This window comes from Sciurus vulgaris (assembly GCF_902686455.1).
Source record: "Sciurus vulgaris genome assembly, chromosome: 11".
NCBI classification, from domain to species: Eukaryota; Metazoa; Chordata; class Mammalia; order Rodentia; family Sciuridae; genus Sciurus; species Sciurus vulgaris.
This window is the reverse complement of record NC_136472.1, coordinates 91,113,237-91,130,910: the sequence shown is the minus strand read 5'-3', so window position 1 is coordinate 91,130,910 and position 17,674 is coordinate 91,113,237. Positions and strand designations below refer to the sequence as shown.

At 36.1% G+C, this 17,674-nt stretch overlaps 2 protein-coding genes across 10 annotated transcripts in view; one reads left to right on the top strand and one right to left on the bottom strand.

Moving 5' to 3' along the window:
- Positions 1 to 17,674, top strand: part of MRE11 (MRE11 homolog, double strand break repair nuclease) — an 84,914-nt gene that overhangs the window by 43,370 nt on the left and 23,870 nt on the right. For all 9 annotated transcript variants that reach the window (XM_079101954.1, XM_079101953.1, XM_079101952.1 and 6 more), the window contains 4 exons: positions 2,638 to 2,764; positions 4,254 to 4,354; positions 5,421 to 5,594; positions 10,324 to 10,386. In XM_079101954.1, the coding sequence (XP_078958080.1) occupies positions 2,638 to 2,764; positions 4,254 to 4,354; positions 5,421 to 5,594; positions 10,324 to 10,386 (465 nt within the window). The remainder of the gene's footprint in view (positions 1 to 2,637; positions 2,765 to 4,253; positions 4,355 to 5,420; positions 5,595 to 10,323; positions 10,387 to 17,674) is intronic.
- Positions 16,499 to 17,027, bottom strand: LOC306639395 (small nuclear ribonucleoprotein Sm D2-like). The gene has a single exon (XM_079102872.1). It carries the CDS (start codon positions 16,964 to 16,966, stop codon positions 16,610 to 16,612), a length of 357 nt encoding a protein of 118 aa, XP_078958998.1. The 5' UTR covers positions 16,967 to 17,027; the 3' UTR covers positions 16,499 to 16,609.

The following is a 17,674-nucleotide window of genomic DNA, read 5'->3' as shown; positions in this document are numbered from 1 at the left end:
CTGCATGCAATTATTTATGTTTGTCTTCCCAGTCAGTGTGTGAATTTCTTGACAACCAAGACTGTATTTTGTTTGTGGTTGTGTCCCTAACCTGTAGCAGAGTACTCAGAACCAGAACATTTGAAGGCACCCAGTGAAGTTGGTTTAGTGAACACACTTTGTAATTTTCATGAGAAGAAAATTACAAATAAAGCTAGGCTGGAGTATGTCTAAGGAGTTCTGGGGGAGATCTAGTTGCTTCAGCATTTAGTATTCTTTATTTTAGGACCTGGCAGCAGTAGAGATGATCTGGGTTATACAAAGATGGTTATTTTAAGTGAACTACATAGTCTTCTTCATTAGGCAAAAGATACCATGTTTCTCATTTATGTCCTGCCTGATACCTTTAGAACCAACCATTTAAATACAAATTGACATTCCTTTTCTAAACACAGAGTATTATTAATTCATTCATGAAGTAAGGGAACAGATATTATTGTGTAAGTAGTATGATAAAAATACATTGTCTCAATTAGAGGGCCCTTATTAATTCATTGAACAAATCTCAGAGTACCTCTGTTATGGATGTTGGAGGAAATGCCAAGACCTGCATGGCTGACTGTTAATTCAGAAAAACTGGTGAGGGGTTATGGGAGATTAGAAAATACAAACAGACCCGCATGGAGAGAAAGCTGAGAGTAGGTGGGACATTACCTTCTGATGGAGGTATAATGATACAGAGTTAGCTCAGCATGTTTATTATATAGGTTTTAACCTCAAAAGGATTTTCTGTGAGAAAGTTTCTTCAAAGCAAGGCAGGCTGAAGGTTGAAGTTCTGGGCAGCTAATTATCTTTTTTGTGCTCATAATTCTTTACCCCACACAGCTGGTATCTGAATCCAGGGTCAAGAGTGATAGTGCCAGTGCCATGCACAGAATCTCCTTTGAGCAGGGCATCACCATAGTAACTGGGCAGTCTTAACCTGCAGACTGTGCACAGGAAGTTCCCAGTGCAGGCACACTTCTGCTGCAGGACAGTCAGACCATGAATCACCACTCCCGACAAGGACACAGTAATTTTTTTTTTTTTAAGTGATATGGTGATTGGATGTAGGGGTACTCACTAGCCTACATCCCAAGCTCTTTTTATTTTTTCAGACAGAGTCTGGCTAAGTTGCTAGGACTGGCCTGAAACTTGCAATCCTTTTGTCTCTGTCTCCTGACTTACTAGGGTGACAGTTGTGCGCCACTGTACCTGGCTATAGAGATGGTTTAAAGAAGATGGCGGCTTTGTACTTGAGCTTATAGGAGGTAGAGGAGTGGAGAGAGACATAATAAATATCAAATAAATGAACATAATGAATAAAAGGATGGCACCAACTGTGATGAAGAGAGTGGGTGGGGTTGTGATTAGGTCAGGGTGTTCTGGATAGGCTGTGTGATGCTGGTCCAAAAGCATGTGCCAAGAACAGCTAGTTTAGTGAGGGTATCTCTTCAAAGGAAAGCCGTACTTCTCTTTGTAAAGGATTGTTTACCACTATATACTTCTCTAGGAGAATCTTCCTTGAGAGAGATTGTTGGTTCCATTGAGATACCATCTTCTTTTTTTTTATTTTTTATTTTTTTTTATTTTTTTATTGTAAACAAATGGGATACATGTTGTTTCTCTGTTTGTACATGGAGTAAAGGCATACCGTTTGTGTAATCATAAATTTACATAGAACAAAGTTGTTTGATTCATTCTGTTATTTTTTCCCTTCCCCCCACCCCTCCGACCCCTCTTTTCCCTCTATACAGTACTTCCTTCCTCCATACTTGCCCCCCTCCCTAACCCTAACTCTAACCCTAACACTAACCCTTCCCTCCCCCCCATTATGTGTCATCCTCCACTTATTAGCGATATGAGATACCATCTTCTGAGGGTAATCGTTTACCAAAGCTCACAAACTTGATTCTTTCCTACTTGGATTTTCCCAGCATTTGTCCTTGTCCAGTTTGAAGACATACATATCCCTAAGATGATAGAACAGTGAACTAATGTCTTTAGGGCTGCCATTTTGTTTTGCTAGGGGTTTATCTTTTTGCTTGAAAGTTTAGAAATTTGTTTAGAAATTCCATCTCCTTTTCAGACATTATGCCTGGTGGGTACCTAAACATTGTTGTCATTGGAGATATAATCATTCCAATACTGTGGAAATTTTTGCTGTAACCTGAATCTATCAAAATATTTTGTGTTTTTTTTTTTTTTTGGTACTGGAGATTGAACCCAGGGGCATTTAACTACTGAACCACACCCCCAGCACCTCACCCTCTTCAAGCTTTTCGTTTTGAGACAGGGTCTCACTAAGTTGCTAAGACTGGCCTCAAACTTGTGATCTTCCTGCCCCAGCCACCTGAGCCACTCAGATTACAGGTGTACATCACCGTGCCCAGCCAAAATATTTTACTTTTAAGTTTATGAACCTTCCAAGCATTATTTTCCCAATTGAACAAATGGTATACCAACGTGATCCTTAAAATGTAGAAAATTAATTTTTACAAATTTAAAATATTGATAAATAAATATAAAAATGCCAAATACAAATACCAAAGAATGAGTGTGTTTCTCAAAAATTGGCAAATTATTTCCTAACTTTCATACGTTATTCTGTATTTCCAGGTAGACTATAGTGGAGGTTTTGAACCTTTCAGTGTTCTTCGCTTTAGCCAGAAATTTGTAGATCGAGTAGCTAATCCAAAAGATGTTATCCATTTTTTCAGACATAGAGAACAAAAAGAAAAAACAGGTAAGCTAGTTATTTTTACACGTTAAAGAATGCTATTGCAAGACTTGTGTAAATTCATCTTTGGTAAAATAATATAAAATTGTTATAGAAGATGTTTTAGTTTATTATAATATCTTAGACAAAAAAATGATGATTGGAATAATTAAATCTTTTTCTTCTATAAATTAGATAGTTGTTATTTTTTAAACCTGTGGATTGATGAAGAAATGAAAGGCTTTCTTTTTTTTTTTTTAATATTTTTTAGTTGTAGATGGACACAACACCTTTATTTTATTTATTTATTTTTATGTGGTGCTGAGGATCGAACCCAGTGCTTTACACATGGTAAGCAAGCGCTCTACCACTGAGCCACAACCCCAACAGGAAGGCTTTCTTTGTAAAAACAGTTTTTCTAAACAGTGCTGCTGAGTAATAACATAGACTTTAGACTTTTATTGTTCAAAATAAATATCTGCTACTTTCTATACACTATTGATATTCAGAAAATATATTTGCAAATTATGCATTATTAAGTATTTTGACACCATAGTGTATAGTGGATTAGGAAGGTGTCAAACTTTTGAAGTAACAAGTCTTGTAATTTAATTTGGTGTTTCTGATGATCTAGGTAATTAATTTCCAATTAAATTTCATAAAATCTAATTGCACTTTTAAACATTGATAAAACAAAATCAGTGACTGAAATGGTGCTTTCTCATAAAAAGTATTGATCACGTTAAATGTAGAGACTCTTCTTAGAACTATTGAATTAGAGAATTTTCATGGAAACATGTCCCTTGTTTAAAAGTCAGTCTGGTTTTTATTAGCTCAGATTTAATGGGCTTCTGTTTTCACAGTCAGCTCATTACTACTATTTTAGAAGAAAGAAATTCAAACCAGAGAATCATATTTTTATGCTATGAATTTGAAATAATTGCCTCTTGATAATGATCTACTTTAATTGTGCTTCCTTATCAGTTACTCGAAACATCATAAGTATAGTGTTCATAAGAAAACAGAATTACAGTAGTACCTTACTTAGTTGAGTTGTCCCTGGTGAGTTGTATTCTATTGGTTCTTTTTTTTGTTTAAACTTCACTTGCTCATCCCAAGGTACTGAGGGTTTTACCCATGATTGCTTTTGGATAATTGGTACAAATGTCCATACTGTGAAAAAGGCAGTGTTCTTAGTATTATATTATCATGAAAGTTGTTTTGACTTTACACATTTTCTGAAAGGGTCTTGGGAACCTCCAGAGGTCTGGGAATCATCTTATGAGAACAGCTGCAAGAGACATACTTCTTGGAGATATGGAAAGGAATACTAACTGTGGGAAAAGACTAGCTATTAGCAAAGGTGACTGCAGTGTCTTGAAATGTACCATAATGGGCAAGTTGGCAGCTGATAGAGTTTGGCCATACCTCCTCACTGACAGCAACCTGCAGTGAGTTTGGCTACTTTAATTTGTCAGTAGAAGCTGCTATTTTTTTGATGGTCTTATTTTTCTAGGAGAAGAGATCAACTTTGGAAAGCTTATCACAAAACCTTCAGAAGGAACAACTCTCAGGGTGGAAGACCTCGTCAAGCAGTATTTTCAGACTGCAGAGAAGGTAATTTCTTATAGTTTACATTTTGAATAATGACTATCTTACAATAATAGATTTTAATTTAGGATACATATAATTGATAGTTCAAACAAAATGAATCCTCACAGTGTTGCCATGAAGTAGGTAGGGTGACATTTAGTTACTTTCATTTGTAGTTACTGTACATCAAGAAAAAATAATGCTTAGTTCATGGTTATTAATATCGTTATCAATGTGGCTATTATTATTTTTATTATTGTTGTTATCCTCTTTTTTGTACTGCAAAAGTCAGTCCAGGATTTGGTTTTCTCTTAATTTGTATGTAATTTCAGAATTACTTTACAAATACAGCCACATGATGGTGAAGCCATTAAATTTAACCATTGGAGTAAATTATGCCACTCTAAGAGCCTCTGGTTGTATAAAAACAACACAGATTTGTTACACCATTCTGTAGGTCAGAAATCTGACACAGATCTCACTGGACTGAAGCAGGTGTCAGCAGAACTGTATTACTTCCTGGAAACTCTACAGAAGAATCCTTTATCTTTTCCAGTTTCTAGAGGTGCCTAGTTTCTTGGCTCTTCGTCCCCTTTATCCATCTTCAAAGGCAGCAGTGTTGTATCTCTGACCATTTTCCCACAATTACATTTCCTTCTGACCCCCTCCTTCTACCTCCTCCTTCCTTTTTCTTGACCCTGTGATTACACTGGCCTGTCTTAGACAGTTTCTAATAATTATCTCCCTGCAGCCTCATTATCCTGCATCCTTCATTTCCCCTTAACATATTCACTTAATCTCTACTAATCATCAGTGCCATTTCTGGACCCTGTACCCCAGCCATTCAGGCTTCTTCATCTTTACCTGTCCTCAACTCCCCTTCCTTTTCTTGGTTTGACTTTGTTTTTTTGACCCTTAATTTTTGTCACTGGGCTAGATTACTGTCTGCCAATTTTTTTTCCTTCAACAACTGGGTAACTTGTTTGACTTTTCTCTGATAATATTATTTTGTAATTTTCCTTGCTCATAGGTACTTATTTTATGAGGAATAGATAATATTTCTGCATATAGTGATTTGTATCTCTTTCAGAATGTTCAACTCTCACTGCTAACAGAAAGAGGGATGGGTGAGGCAGTACAAGAATTTGTCGACAAGGAAGAGAAAGACGCCATTGAGGAATTAGTGAAATACCAGTTGGAAAAAACACAGCGATTTCTTAAAGAACGTCATATTGATGCCCTAGAAGATAAAATTGATGAAGAGGTGAGAAACTAATTTGGGTGTGTAGGCCTACTTAGATAGTCTCTCCTTAAGAGTAGCTCTGAGTTTTTTTCTCATAAACCAGTATTTAATCTCTCTGATTGTTCAATTTCCTCATCAATAAAATTGAGATAATAAGGTGAAGATTAAATTAGAAAATGTCTAGAAAGTATCCAGAACAGTCTTACATGTGGTTGGTCTTATGCTTGTTAGCCTTGTTCCCTTAGAAAACATCTTTTCCTGAAAGTGAGCCTTGTAGGATGAAAATGCCTGTTCATTTCACTGCTTTAAAGTTTTGATTGGGCCTTTAGAGTCTCATCTATAGGGTGCATTCTCTCTAAGCATAAAGGCACTGGAAGAATCACAGAAGACCATTCTATAGATTTGACTATATTAGATGATTAAATGCTTGCATGTCAATTTGTCAGAAAGCAAAATTAAAAGGTATTGACTTGGAAATATTTATATGTGGGCAGAAGAAAGGTTGATATTCTTAATATTAAATAGTTATAATAAGTCCCTAAGAATATTAAATATTTCAATTGGATAATGAACAAAGGGCATAAATAAATGGTTCACAAAAGAAATATAAATGTCTAATAAGCATATGAAAATGGTAGTTAGCCAACGATAATCAAAGAAATTAAAGAAATTTAGATTAAATGTATTTTTTATTTCTCAAATTGGGAATGATTTGAGAGAAAGAGTAGTTAGTACATTGCTGTGGGAGGATTATGTTCAAACAGCCTTATTGGAAAGCATTTTGGTAGCATATATGAAGAGGTTTAAGAAGATTTACTCTTTAACTACATGCTGGGAAATTTTTCTAAGAAAATAATATAGTAGAGATTTGTGTATAAGTAATTATTCTTAGTGTTATCCACAGTAAAGAATAATTGGAAATATCTTGTTACATTCAGTGTTGGCACATACACAATATAGAATTCTTTACAGCCATTAAAAATTATATTTTTGTAGAACTTGGAAAAATATTTCTAATATAATGTTAAGTGGGAGACTAATTCTAAGGATGTAGAGCTATACACAATAGTATCCCACTTATTTTTATTGTATATGTGAGCGTATGTGTCTGCATGTATATAAAGATTGGAAGTATTCCAATATATTATCAACAGTTATATTTAGGCATTTGTGTTATAGGGGATCACTTTTTCTGTTCCCCTTAAACAGCAGAATAAAACACTGTTTTAAAAACACATTACTTTGGTTTTCATTTTATTGAATTTACTTAACATGGTTTTCTTAAAATCATAATAAAATCTTATTATGTTGCTAGTTTTATTCATTACCAAGTATTTTTAAAATTGAGGCATGTAGACCATACTCCAAAACTACTCACTCCATCCCTCTGGATATATTATGTTTGAGTTTTTAGTACAGATAGATTTCTCAGGTGAGTATAAAATATAAAACATGACCCAGATCATCCCTACCCACAGTGACACCTTGACTCCTGAGCTGCAGAGGGCTCACTCGTGTATTTAGAATGGTGGCTAAGAGCATGGACTGTGAATCAGACCACCTGTATTTGAAATGAAAGCCCTGATTAGCTGTGCACCCATCAGTGAGTTCTCTAACCCCCCTGTGCCTCAGTTTCCTCATCTATAAGATGGAGGTAATAATGGAACATCCTTCAAAGTTGTCGTGAGGATTAAAAGAATGAGTGCATATGAAGTTCTTAGAATGCTGCCAGACGCACAGTGCCTGCTCAGTGTGTTTATTGTGAATTTCGATTCTCTATTACAAATGGTGGCATTTTAAGTATGCTTTATACCATCTGAACCGCTATTACATACTATGTCATCTTTTAAAGAGATTATTATTTTTGCATCCCTCCCTGAATCATAACAAACATACTGATATTTATGCTTAAAAACCAACTCTCTATTCCATTTCCCTTTAACTACTGCACTATTTCTTTGTTCCTCCTCTTTTTGAGAATTGCTTCAGAGAGTTTTCTCCCTCATTTTCATTTTAAAACTATCCATCAAGCTTTTGACCCCATCATTCCCATGAAGCTGCTCTTTTCAGTGTCACTGGTGACCTCTGCTAAATCTACTGTCATTGTTCTACCTTAAGTGTCCCTGGGCTTCTGGGACTCCACATTCACTGTTAAGGGATTTTTCCTGCCTCATTGGCTGTGCATTCATTTTTTTTTTCTTTTATTTATTCATTTATTTATTTTTTATTGTAAACAAATGGGGTATTCTTATCTCTGTTCTTGATTCCTTTCATCTCCCTATCCTCTGAAATTAGAGTCCCCAGAACTTAGTCCTGGGACCTCTTCCTCATCTTTACATCCTCTTTGTAACCTTGTCCAGCTTCCTGTGTTTGGTGGTGACTTTCAAAAGTCTAGCCCAACCTCTCCTCTCAGATCAAGATTCGAATAGTTAACAGCCTGCTAGATAATTCCAACTGGATGTTTAATCGGCATTTCAAACTTCTAACAATCCTAAGTTTAGTGGCTCATCCTCACACTCCACTGTCAGACCTGCTGTCCCTTTACAGTGCTAGTGAAAACACCACTCTTTCAGTTGCTCAGCCAAAAACTTTGAAGTCATCCTTGACTCCTGTCCTTCTGTCGCCTGTATTCTCACTGTCTAGAAATCCTTTGGGCTCTTCTGTTAGAATGTGTGCAGTATTTGACTACTTCTTACTACCTTTATCACTACACTTGGTCAAAGGCATTGTCTGGGATTTTTCCAGTAGCTTCCAAACTGATCTCCCTGCTCCTATCCTTTCTCTTCTTCCACTGCCCCTCCATTCTGTCCTCAATTCAGCTATCTAGTGATCCTAACAGGTTATGAATCTAGTAACTCCTGCCTTTAAAAAAAAAAAAAAACAAGTTCTTATGGTTGATTATAAAGCTGTTTTCAATCCAGCTGACTTTCTATTATTTCTTTATCTTCTGTCTGCTCGAGCCACAGTGACCTCCTTGCTGTTTCTTAAACATCTCAGGTATGCTTTTTCCTCAGTCCACATACTTTTTTCCTTTTATTTTAATGATTTTCCCTAAATATTTTCATGACTCATTCCCCACCTTTTAACATCCTCACTAATATATGACCTTTGCCCTGAGGCTTTTGTGATAATTCTGTTCAAATGCAACTTCTCCCTAACACTCCCTGTTCCTCTTCCTGCTTTGTTTTCCTCTGAGCACTTTACAGGCTTTTTGCAAAGGTTTCACAGGTTCAAATGGTTGAAAGGATTCAGAAGACTACTGGCAGCACATCCATTTAAGGTTTTTAAAGGCAAAAGGTATATATTAAAGTAAGAAGTAAGGCGTCTGTTGGCATCTGAGGGACACCAGGCATGAGCTCTCCAAGTCCACATTTGCAAAGAGTGGTCCTTGGACTGAACACTAAGTCTGTGCAGAAGTTCCCAAGGAATCCCTTTTTTTTTTCTTTCTGCTTTTGTACCACAGATTGAACCCAGGGCACTTAACCATTGAGGTACATACCCAGCCCTTTTTACTTTTTATTTTGAGGCAGGGTCTCACAAAGGTGCTTAGGGCCTTGCTAAGTTGGTGAGGCTGGCTTTGACAAATAGGTTTTTTTTTTTTTTTTTTTTTTTTTGCGTGCTGGGGATTGAACCCAGGACCTTGTGCTTGACAGGCAAGCACTCTGTCAACTGAGCTATCTCCCCAGCCCCGGTGAGGCTGGCTTTGAATTTATGATCCTCCTGTCTTAGCCTCTGGAGCTGCTGGGATTACGGGTGTGTGACAATGCTCCTGACTCCAAGGAGTCCTTCTATGCCCTCTCATCACATAAGCAAGGTCACATGATCATAATGTGTAGGTTGAACCCATCAGTAAAGGCACTGACCATGAGGATGCCAAAGGCTCCCCTAGGATAAGCCTTTCCAATATTAACTGTATTAAATGGATTCTGGATACCTTCTAAATACAATATAACTTCTTGTTTTATTATTGGCTGACTTCCCTTCCTCCCTCCCATATGCACACTAGATTGTCGACTCTGTGAAGGCAGAAGTTTTTTTTTTACTATTTTTTATTCTCATTTCCTACATAGTACCTGGCATGTAGTAGGTACTTGGTAAATATATGCTGAGTACATTGTTAAATGGGGCTTGTCTCTAGTATATAAGATCCTTGTGAACAGCATTCATTAAAACATGGGATTTGTAGTTCCCCTCTTGCTTCCAGAGCCACAGTCAGGAAATATTTAGTAGTTGACTATTAAGAAAAATGGATCTTTAGGGGCCCAGTCACCTCAGATACTGTTTTAGAGAGCCTCCTATATGTCTTGCAGCCATGTGTATAAGAGTGAATTGAGCGATATAATAAATATTTCAAGCCTTGTAAAAGAGAAATACTTGTTTTTAACTATTTATTGAAATATTATACCCATAGGATATTAGGAATGTTTTTTCTTTGCAGTCTGACAGACTTTTTTAGTGACCTGGAACATTTTGACAACAGGTAATATAATTTTGCTTAGAACATTGTGTGTGTGTGTATTCACACACATATATATAAATAGACATTTATTTCAGAAAACATTTCTAGCATTTTAATTTAAGTAACTGGAAAAAATATGACTTCTTTAATCAGGCTTTTGTGAGACAAACTGGAGTTAAATTTCCAGGTTTTATGTTGTAGTGAAAAGCATTTCTTAATCAATGGTAGCCCATTATTTTATATTTACTTAACTGGTAAGCAACATTAATGACTTATTCTGTTATGATTTAGGTACGTCGTTTCAGAGAAAGCAGACAAAAAAATACTAATGAAGAAGATGATGAAGTTCGAGAGGTAATTTTCTTGCTGTAAACTTCTGTACTCATATCTTAGTTTGTTAAAATAGAATAACTAGTAGGTTTATTTAGAATAGTCAGTCCAGGGTGTGGTGGATAGGAGTGAGAATTGCTGCCTTTCATTTATTTGTTCACCTTCAATTTTCTTTATGCTGGTATTGCTATGTTTTTTTCCTTTTGCTATTGTCTAAAATTTATTTTATATATTGTGGGGGCAGGGATACATTTAAAAAGATCCCTTTCTATTAGAATAATATCTAACTGCTGTCAGAGCATCTTATCTATGTAAGACAAAATTTTATCCTGATATTTTTGAAATTCATTTTTTTCCCTTGGTACTGGAGATTGAACTCCAGCCCTCATGTATACTAGGCAGATGTTCTAAGCTGATATTATTTGGGACAAAAAAGAAGGAACTTACTGTTTTGGTTAGCAATGTTATTCTGAGTAAGTAGGCAGTTTCTGTTGTCCAGTCTAAATGTTAAAATTAGCTTGGGTACCATCATCTCTGTCTTTGTCTCTGCAGATTAGGAACAACAAATTAACAACTACCTTTTTAAGTTTTGAGGCTCTATCTAGTAGAATTTCCCACCTCTGTTTAGTTCAATCCAGTGATTAAAGTAGTTTTTCTTACTTTTTGATTGTCCTTAGTGTTTTATGACTGCCTACTAGTATTCAAAAGTTATCTCATCAATTATTTCCTCTTGGCTTTTGATTGTTTTCCATCAGCAGACCTTTTGAATAGTTATGAGTTACATGTTTTGCTTTTTATTAGAAATACAAATTAAAGGTGTGATCTATGTTCTTCAAATTTTCTCCATTTACTATCTCTAAAGAAAGTATTTATTGAATTCTTTTTGATAGGTACCTTACTTATACTATCTTTGTTCCTTTTACAAACGAGACTGAGATGAACTCAAGGTCACATGGTGAGGTTGGAATTTGAACCTATTTTAACCTTGAAATCTAGATTTTTCCACCATCCTTTGTATTACCAAAGTGTTAGGTTATAATAATAAAAACACACGGTCAGCAGATTACTAAAAATTAAAAACTTCTAAAATTGTCATGGACGGCATCAAAATCACTATGCATAGATGCAACTGCTGTGACGTTTACAAGTTGTTTTTTGAAAGCTAAGTTGTTTTTAAGAGCCAATAGATTATGAATCCCTTGCTACCATTGCATTTGTATTCCTCTTACAAAGTGCTCTTAAAATAGAAAAGTTTGCCAGGTAGCAAAAATGTAGGCTAGAAAGAAGTATTCTCTTCTGCTTCTTGAATCATCTGGCTTAATTCTGATTACCTCTCCCCCCCCCACCCCTCCCACCCCTCTTTTCCCTCTATACAGTCCCTCCTTCCTCCATTCTGGCCCCCCTCCTACCCCCTATAATGTGTCATCATCCGCTTATCAGCGAGATCATTTGTCCTTTGGTTTTTTGAGATTGGCTTATCTCACTTAGCATGATATTCTCCCATTTCATCCATTTGCCCGCAAATGCCATAATTTTATTATTCTTTATAGCTGAGTAATATTCCATTGTATATATATACCACAGTTTCTTTATCCATTCATCAATTGAAGGACATGTAGGTTGGTTCCACAGTCTGGCTATTGTGAATTGAGCAGCTATGAACATTGATGTGGCTGTATCTCTATAGTATGCTGATTTTAAGTCCTTTGGGTATAGGCCAAGGAGTGGGATAGCTGGGTCAAATGGTGGGTCCATTCCAAGTTTTCTAAGGAATCTCCACACTGCTTTCCAGAGTGGCTGCACTAATTTGCAGCCACACCAGCAATATATGAGTGTTCTTTTTTCCCCACATCCTCGCCAACACCTGTTGTTGCTTGAATTCTTGATAATGGCCATTTTAATTGGGCTGAGATGGAATCTTAGTGTAGTTTTGATTTGCATTTCTCTTATTACTAAAGATGGTGAACATTTTTTCATATATCTGTTGATTGCTTGTAGATCTTCTGTGAAGTGTCTGTTCATATCCTTAGCCCATTTGTTGATTGGGTTATTTGTATTCTTGGTGTAGAGTTTTTTGAGTTCTTTATATATTCTGGAAATTAGTGCTCTATCTGAAGTATGATTGGCAAAGATTTTCTCCCACTCTGTAGGCTCTCTTCGCATTGCTGATAGTTTCCTTTGCTGAGAGAAAGCTATTTAGTTTGAATCTATCCCAGTTATTGATTCTTGCTTTTATTTCTTGTGCTATGAGAGTCCTGTTCAGGAAGTCTGATCCTAAGCCAACAAGTTGATGATTTGGACCTACTTTTTCTTCTATAAGATGCAGGGTCTTTGGTCTGATTTCAAGGTCCTTGATCCATTTTCAGTTGATTTTTGTGCAGGGTGAGAGGTAGGGGTTTAGTTTCATTCTGTTGCATATGGATTTCCAGTTTTCCCAGCACCATTTGTTGAAGAGGCTATCTTTTCTCCATTGCATATTTTTGGCACCTTTGTCTAGTATTAGAAAATTGTATTTATTTGGGTTTGTGCCCATGCCCTCTATTCTGTACCATTGATCTACCTGTCTATTTTGGTGCCAGAACCATGCTGTTTTTGTTACTATTGCTTTGTAGTAGAGTTGAAGTTCTGGTATTGCGATACTCTGTTTCATTCTTCCTGCTAAGGATTGCTTTAGCTATTCTGGGTTTCTTATTCTTCCAGATGAATTTCATGATTGCTTGCTCTATTTCTGTAAGGTACATCATTGGGATTTTAATTGGAATTGCATTGAATCTGTATAGCACTTTAGGTAGTATGGCCATTTTGACGATATTAATTCTGCCTATCCAAGAACATGGGAGATCTTTCTAAGGTCTTCCTCAATTTCTTTCTTCAGTGTTTTGTAGTTTTCATTGTAGAGATCTTTTACCCCTTTGGTTAGATTGATTCCCAAGTATTTTGTTTTTGATTTGAGGCTATTGCAAATGGAGTTGTTTTCCTCATTTCCCTTTCAGCTGTTTCGTCGCTTGCATTTAAAAATGCTTTAGATCTATGCGTGTTGATTTTATAGCCTGCTATTTTGTTGAATTCATTGATGAGATCTAGAAGTTTTCTGGAGGAGTGTTTTGGATCCTCTAAATATAGAATCAATTACCTCTTTCAATTTAACAGATTATAGAAGTACTTTCTTACTTTGGGTCCTTTGTGTTTGAAGCCATGAGTTTCAATTTTTCATTAATCTTTTGAAAGGATAAACATGAGGACTGGGAGTATGACTCAGTGGTAGTGCCCTTGCCTAGCATGCATGAGGCAGGCCCTGGGTTTGATCCCCAGCATTGGAAAAAAAAAAAAAAAAAGTACACATAAGGAAGGTAGGAAAGGATATGACACTTTTCATATTGAAATTTTTCAGAGGAAAGAATTTATAAGTTTAGATTTTCAGCTATATTTTTAAGGCTTTTGCAGGTGACCAGGGCTTCTTAGGTGTCTTAGTCCATTTTCTGTTGCTCTTAGCAGAATGTCTGAGGCCAGGCAATTTATAAATAGTAAGCATTTGTTTAACTCACAGTACTGGGAGCTGAGAAGTCCAGAGAACATGGTGTAGTTATCTGATGAGCACCTGGTGATGCCTTTCTGCAGGGTTCTGACATGGTGGAGGGCATTACATTTTGAGACAGTAGTGTGCTAGAGAGAGCTCATTTTCATAATAAAGCCTCTCCCTTGATAACCCATTAATTTATTAATCCATGGATAGATAATCCATTTGTGCAGAGCCATCATGACTAACTCACCTCCTGAGGGTCCCACTTCTCAATACTATTAATATATGAGTTTCCAACACATGAAATTAGGGAACTCATTCAAACCACTGGTAAAATTTTCAGCATGCCATACATAGAATATTAAACTTTTTCAGCCTCGGTGATTGATATTTTGATATTTTCCCAAGATGCAGTTTGTAGCTTTACGTAATAATTTAGCTCAGAATATGAATCGTACTATAGTTGCTTAAATTATTTAAACAAACAAAACAAAAATATAAGTTTTTCCATTTAGGAAAAAAAGCATTATATTTTAAAACTCTTGTTCATATGGAAAAAATTAAAATTTTTTCTTTAATTATAAGTTCACATTGAAACAGAGAACCAAACAGTAAATATAAGACTTTGTAGATCATATGTGGTCTCTATTACACATACTATTTTTTTTTTTTCTACGATGCTGGGGATTGAACCCAGGGCCTTGTGCATGCTCGGCAAGCTCTCTACTAACTGAACTATATACCCAGTCCTTTTTGTTGTTTTTCATAGCTTTTTAAGAATATAAAAACTATTCTTAATACGATCCACAGTACTTAGTTTATGTGGTCTGATTTCTTAATGTTCTATCTGAATTAGAGTTAGGGTTGATAACCTCTTTCAAAATGTGATACTAGATATTATTGACAGATTGAAAAGGTAGTCCACACAATTGACTTGCAAATCTTATATCCATATAGCCAAGGGATTAATATCCACGATGGATTAAAAAAGACTTCTACAACTCAACAATAACAAACCCAGGTCAAAGAGTGGGCATAGGACTTGAATAGACAGTTTTCTGAAGGTTTACTAATGTTTAATAAACGGTGGAAAGATACTCGACATCACCAATCATTAGAGAAATGTCAGTCAAAACCACAGTGAGATACCACCTTATACCCATTAGAATGGCTACTAAGAAAAACACACATAGAAAATAACAAGTATTGGCAAGAATGTGGAGAAATTGGAACACTGTACTTTGCTGGTGGGATGGAAAATGGTGCAGCCAGTGTGTTCTGAGAAAATTAAACAGGGAATTGCCATATAATCTAGCAGTTCCATACCTGGACATTTAACCAAAGTATTGAAAGCAGGGATTCAAGTAGATATTTATATGACAGTGTTCATAGCAGCCTGACTTAAAATAACCCAAAGATAGAAGCAACCCAAATGTCTGAACAAATGAGTGGACAAACAAAATGTGGTACCTACCTGCAATGGAATGTTAGTTAAATCTTTGAAAAAGAATGAAATTTAGATATGTGGTACAACATGGATGAATCATGAAAACATGCTGAGTGAAAAAAAGTCCAGATATAAACAGACATCTGGGTATAAAGTTTCATTTTGGGATGATGAAAACATCTTAGAGATGAGTATACTCCAAAATCTGCATAGGAAAGGTAGAGTTAAAATACTTTTCAAATGTAATGTTTGAGGTGATGAAGATGAAGATACAGTATTTGGGCAAAGAGAAAAATGTAAAATTTGGAAATGATGGTAATTCACTTCAAGAAAAAATAATTGTAATGGGGCATATGAATTTAAATTTTTTCTAGTTACTGCCACTTTATGGTAAAGATGATATCTATTTGCCCTGTGATGATAGTATGTGGGAGTGCTTATTTTACCCTCATCCTTGCCCTCATGATGTATTGCTACATCTTTTTGATCTTTAATGAATCTTGGAGGTGAGATAGTACTTCTAACTGCTGTTTTTAACTTACACTTCCTCTTTTACTAATATGTGAGCAATTTTTATGTTAAATCACTTATTTGAAACACTCGTTTATTTTCTTTGCTCCTATTTTTTGGGAGTAGTTAGGACTTTGGTCTTAATCTAATTATTCAGTCTTCTCTCCCTCCCTTTCTTTCTCCATACACATGTTAGTATAGAATATTTGGAGTTTTCGCCATATAAAGAAAGTTTATCTACCCATTTCTGAGGCTTTTTTCCCTATTTATTTATGTGAAACTTATTTATTTAAATTGAGAATGGCTGGAGAGTTAATTACGTTTGTGGCAGCCAGGGAGTTAAGCATGTAGGTTTTTTCATTCTTCATTCTATTAACATAATGAATTGTATTACTACATATACTATTATTGACACATCTTTGTATAATCACTTCATAAACCCTCTAGTGATGGTATACTGATCTTTCCATATGTTCCTGGATTCTCTTTCTTTGCTTTGTATCCATTAGTAATTTTCTTTTTGTACATGCAGTCTTTTGTCAGTATCATGTTGTGCTGGCTTTGCAAGCATTTGGAAGATTTCTTTCCTTGTGTTTTGGAACTACTGAAGTACCTAGTGGATTATCACTTTGAAAATTTGGTCAAATTTACTTGTGAAATTTTTCATTTGTTCTTTTTTTTTAAACAAAAAACAGGACTTTATTATTCTGATCACAAAGAGCAGGTCTTCACAGGACAGGGAAGCAAGTTCTGACAGTGGGAAGGAGCCCCTACTTGCCAGTGATGAGGGGGTTTCGCAGGACCACAATGACAGAGTCCCCACGCAGAAACATCTTGGAGATGTAGCGGTCCTTGTTGACTGGCTTGGATTTCTTCTTGCCCTTGCCACTCTTGGGGACCTCAGTCCACATCTCCTTCACATTCTCCAGCACTATGTTGCAGTGCCTGTCAAAGGCCTTCACACGGCCCAGGAGTTTCTTGTTGTTGCGGCAGTTGATGAGCACTTGAGTGTTGTTCTTGACTGACTGTGTGAGTACAGAGAGTGGACCTGTGTTAAATTCCTCCTCCTCCCGCTTCTGTAGCTCCTCTGGGGTCATCTCACTCTTGGGCTTGTTGAGGAGGCTCATGGTGATAGCTGCGTCCTCTAGTCGCTACAGTCTCCGCCGCGTTGCTTCTGCCTCTGAAGAGAGAGGACTCATTTGTTCTTTTCGGTGGTGTCATTCTTTTAACAGTATTATCTGATAGTCTTTTGACAACATCTGTTTTTTCTTGGTCAATTTATATTACTGATTCTCCAAATTTTGTACAATAGCGTCAAGTTTTTATTTTTCCTAATTTTTTGAATACCGAATTAGTTTAGTTCATATGCCCTACCCCACTTCATTCCCGTTTCTACCCTGCATGCCTTGTTCCCATCTCTTCATTTAGCCCTGCCTCTCCTTTGTGGTACCATAATGCTTAGAAATGCTTTGGTCACCTATTCTTAGATTAAGAACTTGCTTTTCCAAGTGAGAAAGACTGTTGTCATAGCATCTTGAGATATCTGTATCAGTTTTGGAGAGCTCTACGCTTCCTGAAGTCTTCTCAGTTTTCTCCCTCAACCAGCTCAGGTGTTCATTGTGTTTATTCACCCTGCTTCATAGATTGTGTATTTGGGGTTGGAATTATTTTCTAGTTTTATCGAAAATGCATTTTGTTTTTGTACTCTTTTTACATTTGGCTAGTTTAAGGGAAGAGACCAGGACAAACATGTTTTTATTCAATTTTTAATTTAAAAATCTGTATTCATTTTAGAGTTAGAATATTTGGGAGTAGTTAGGACTTTGGTCTTAATC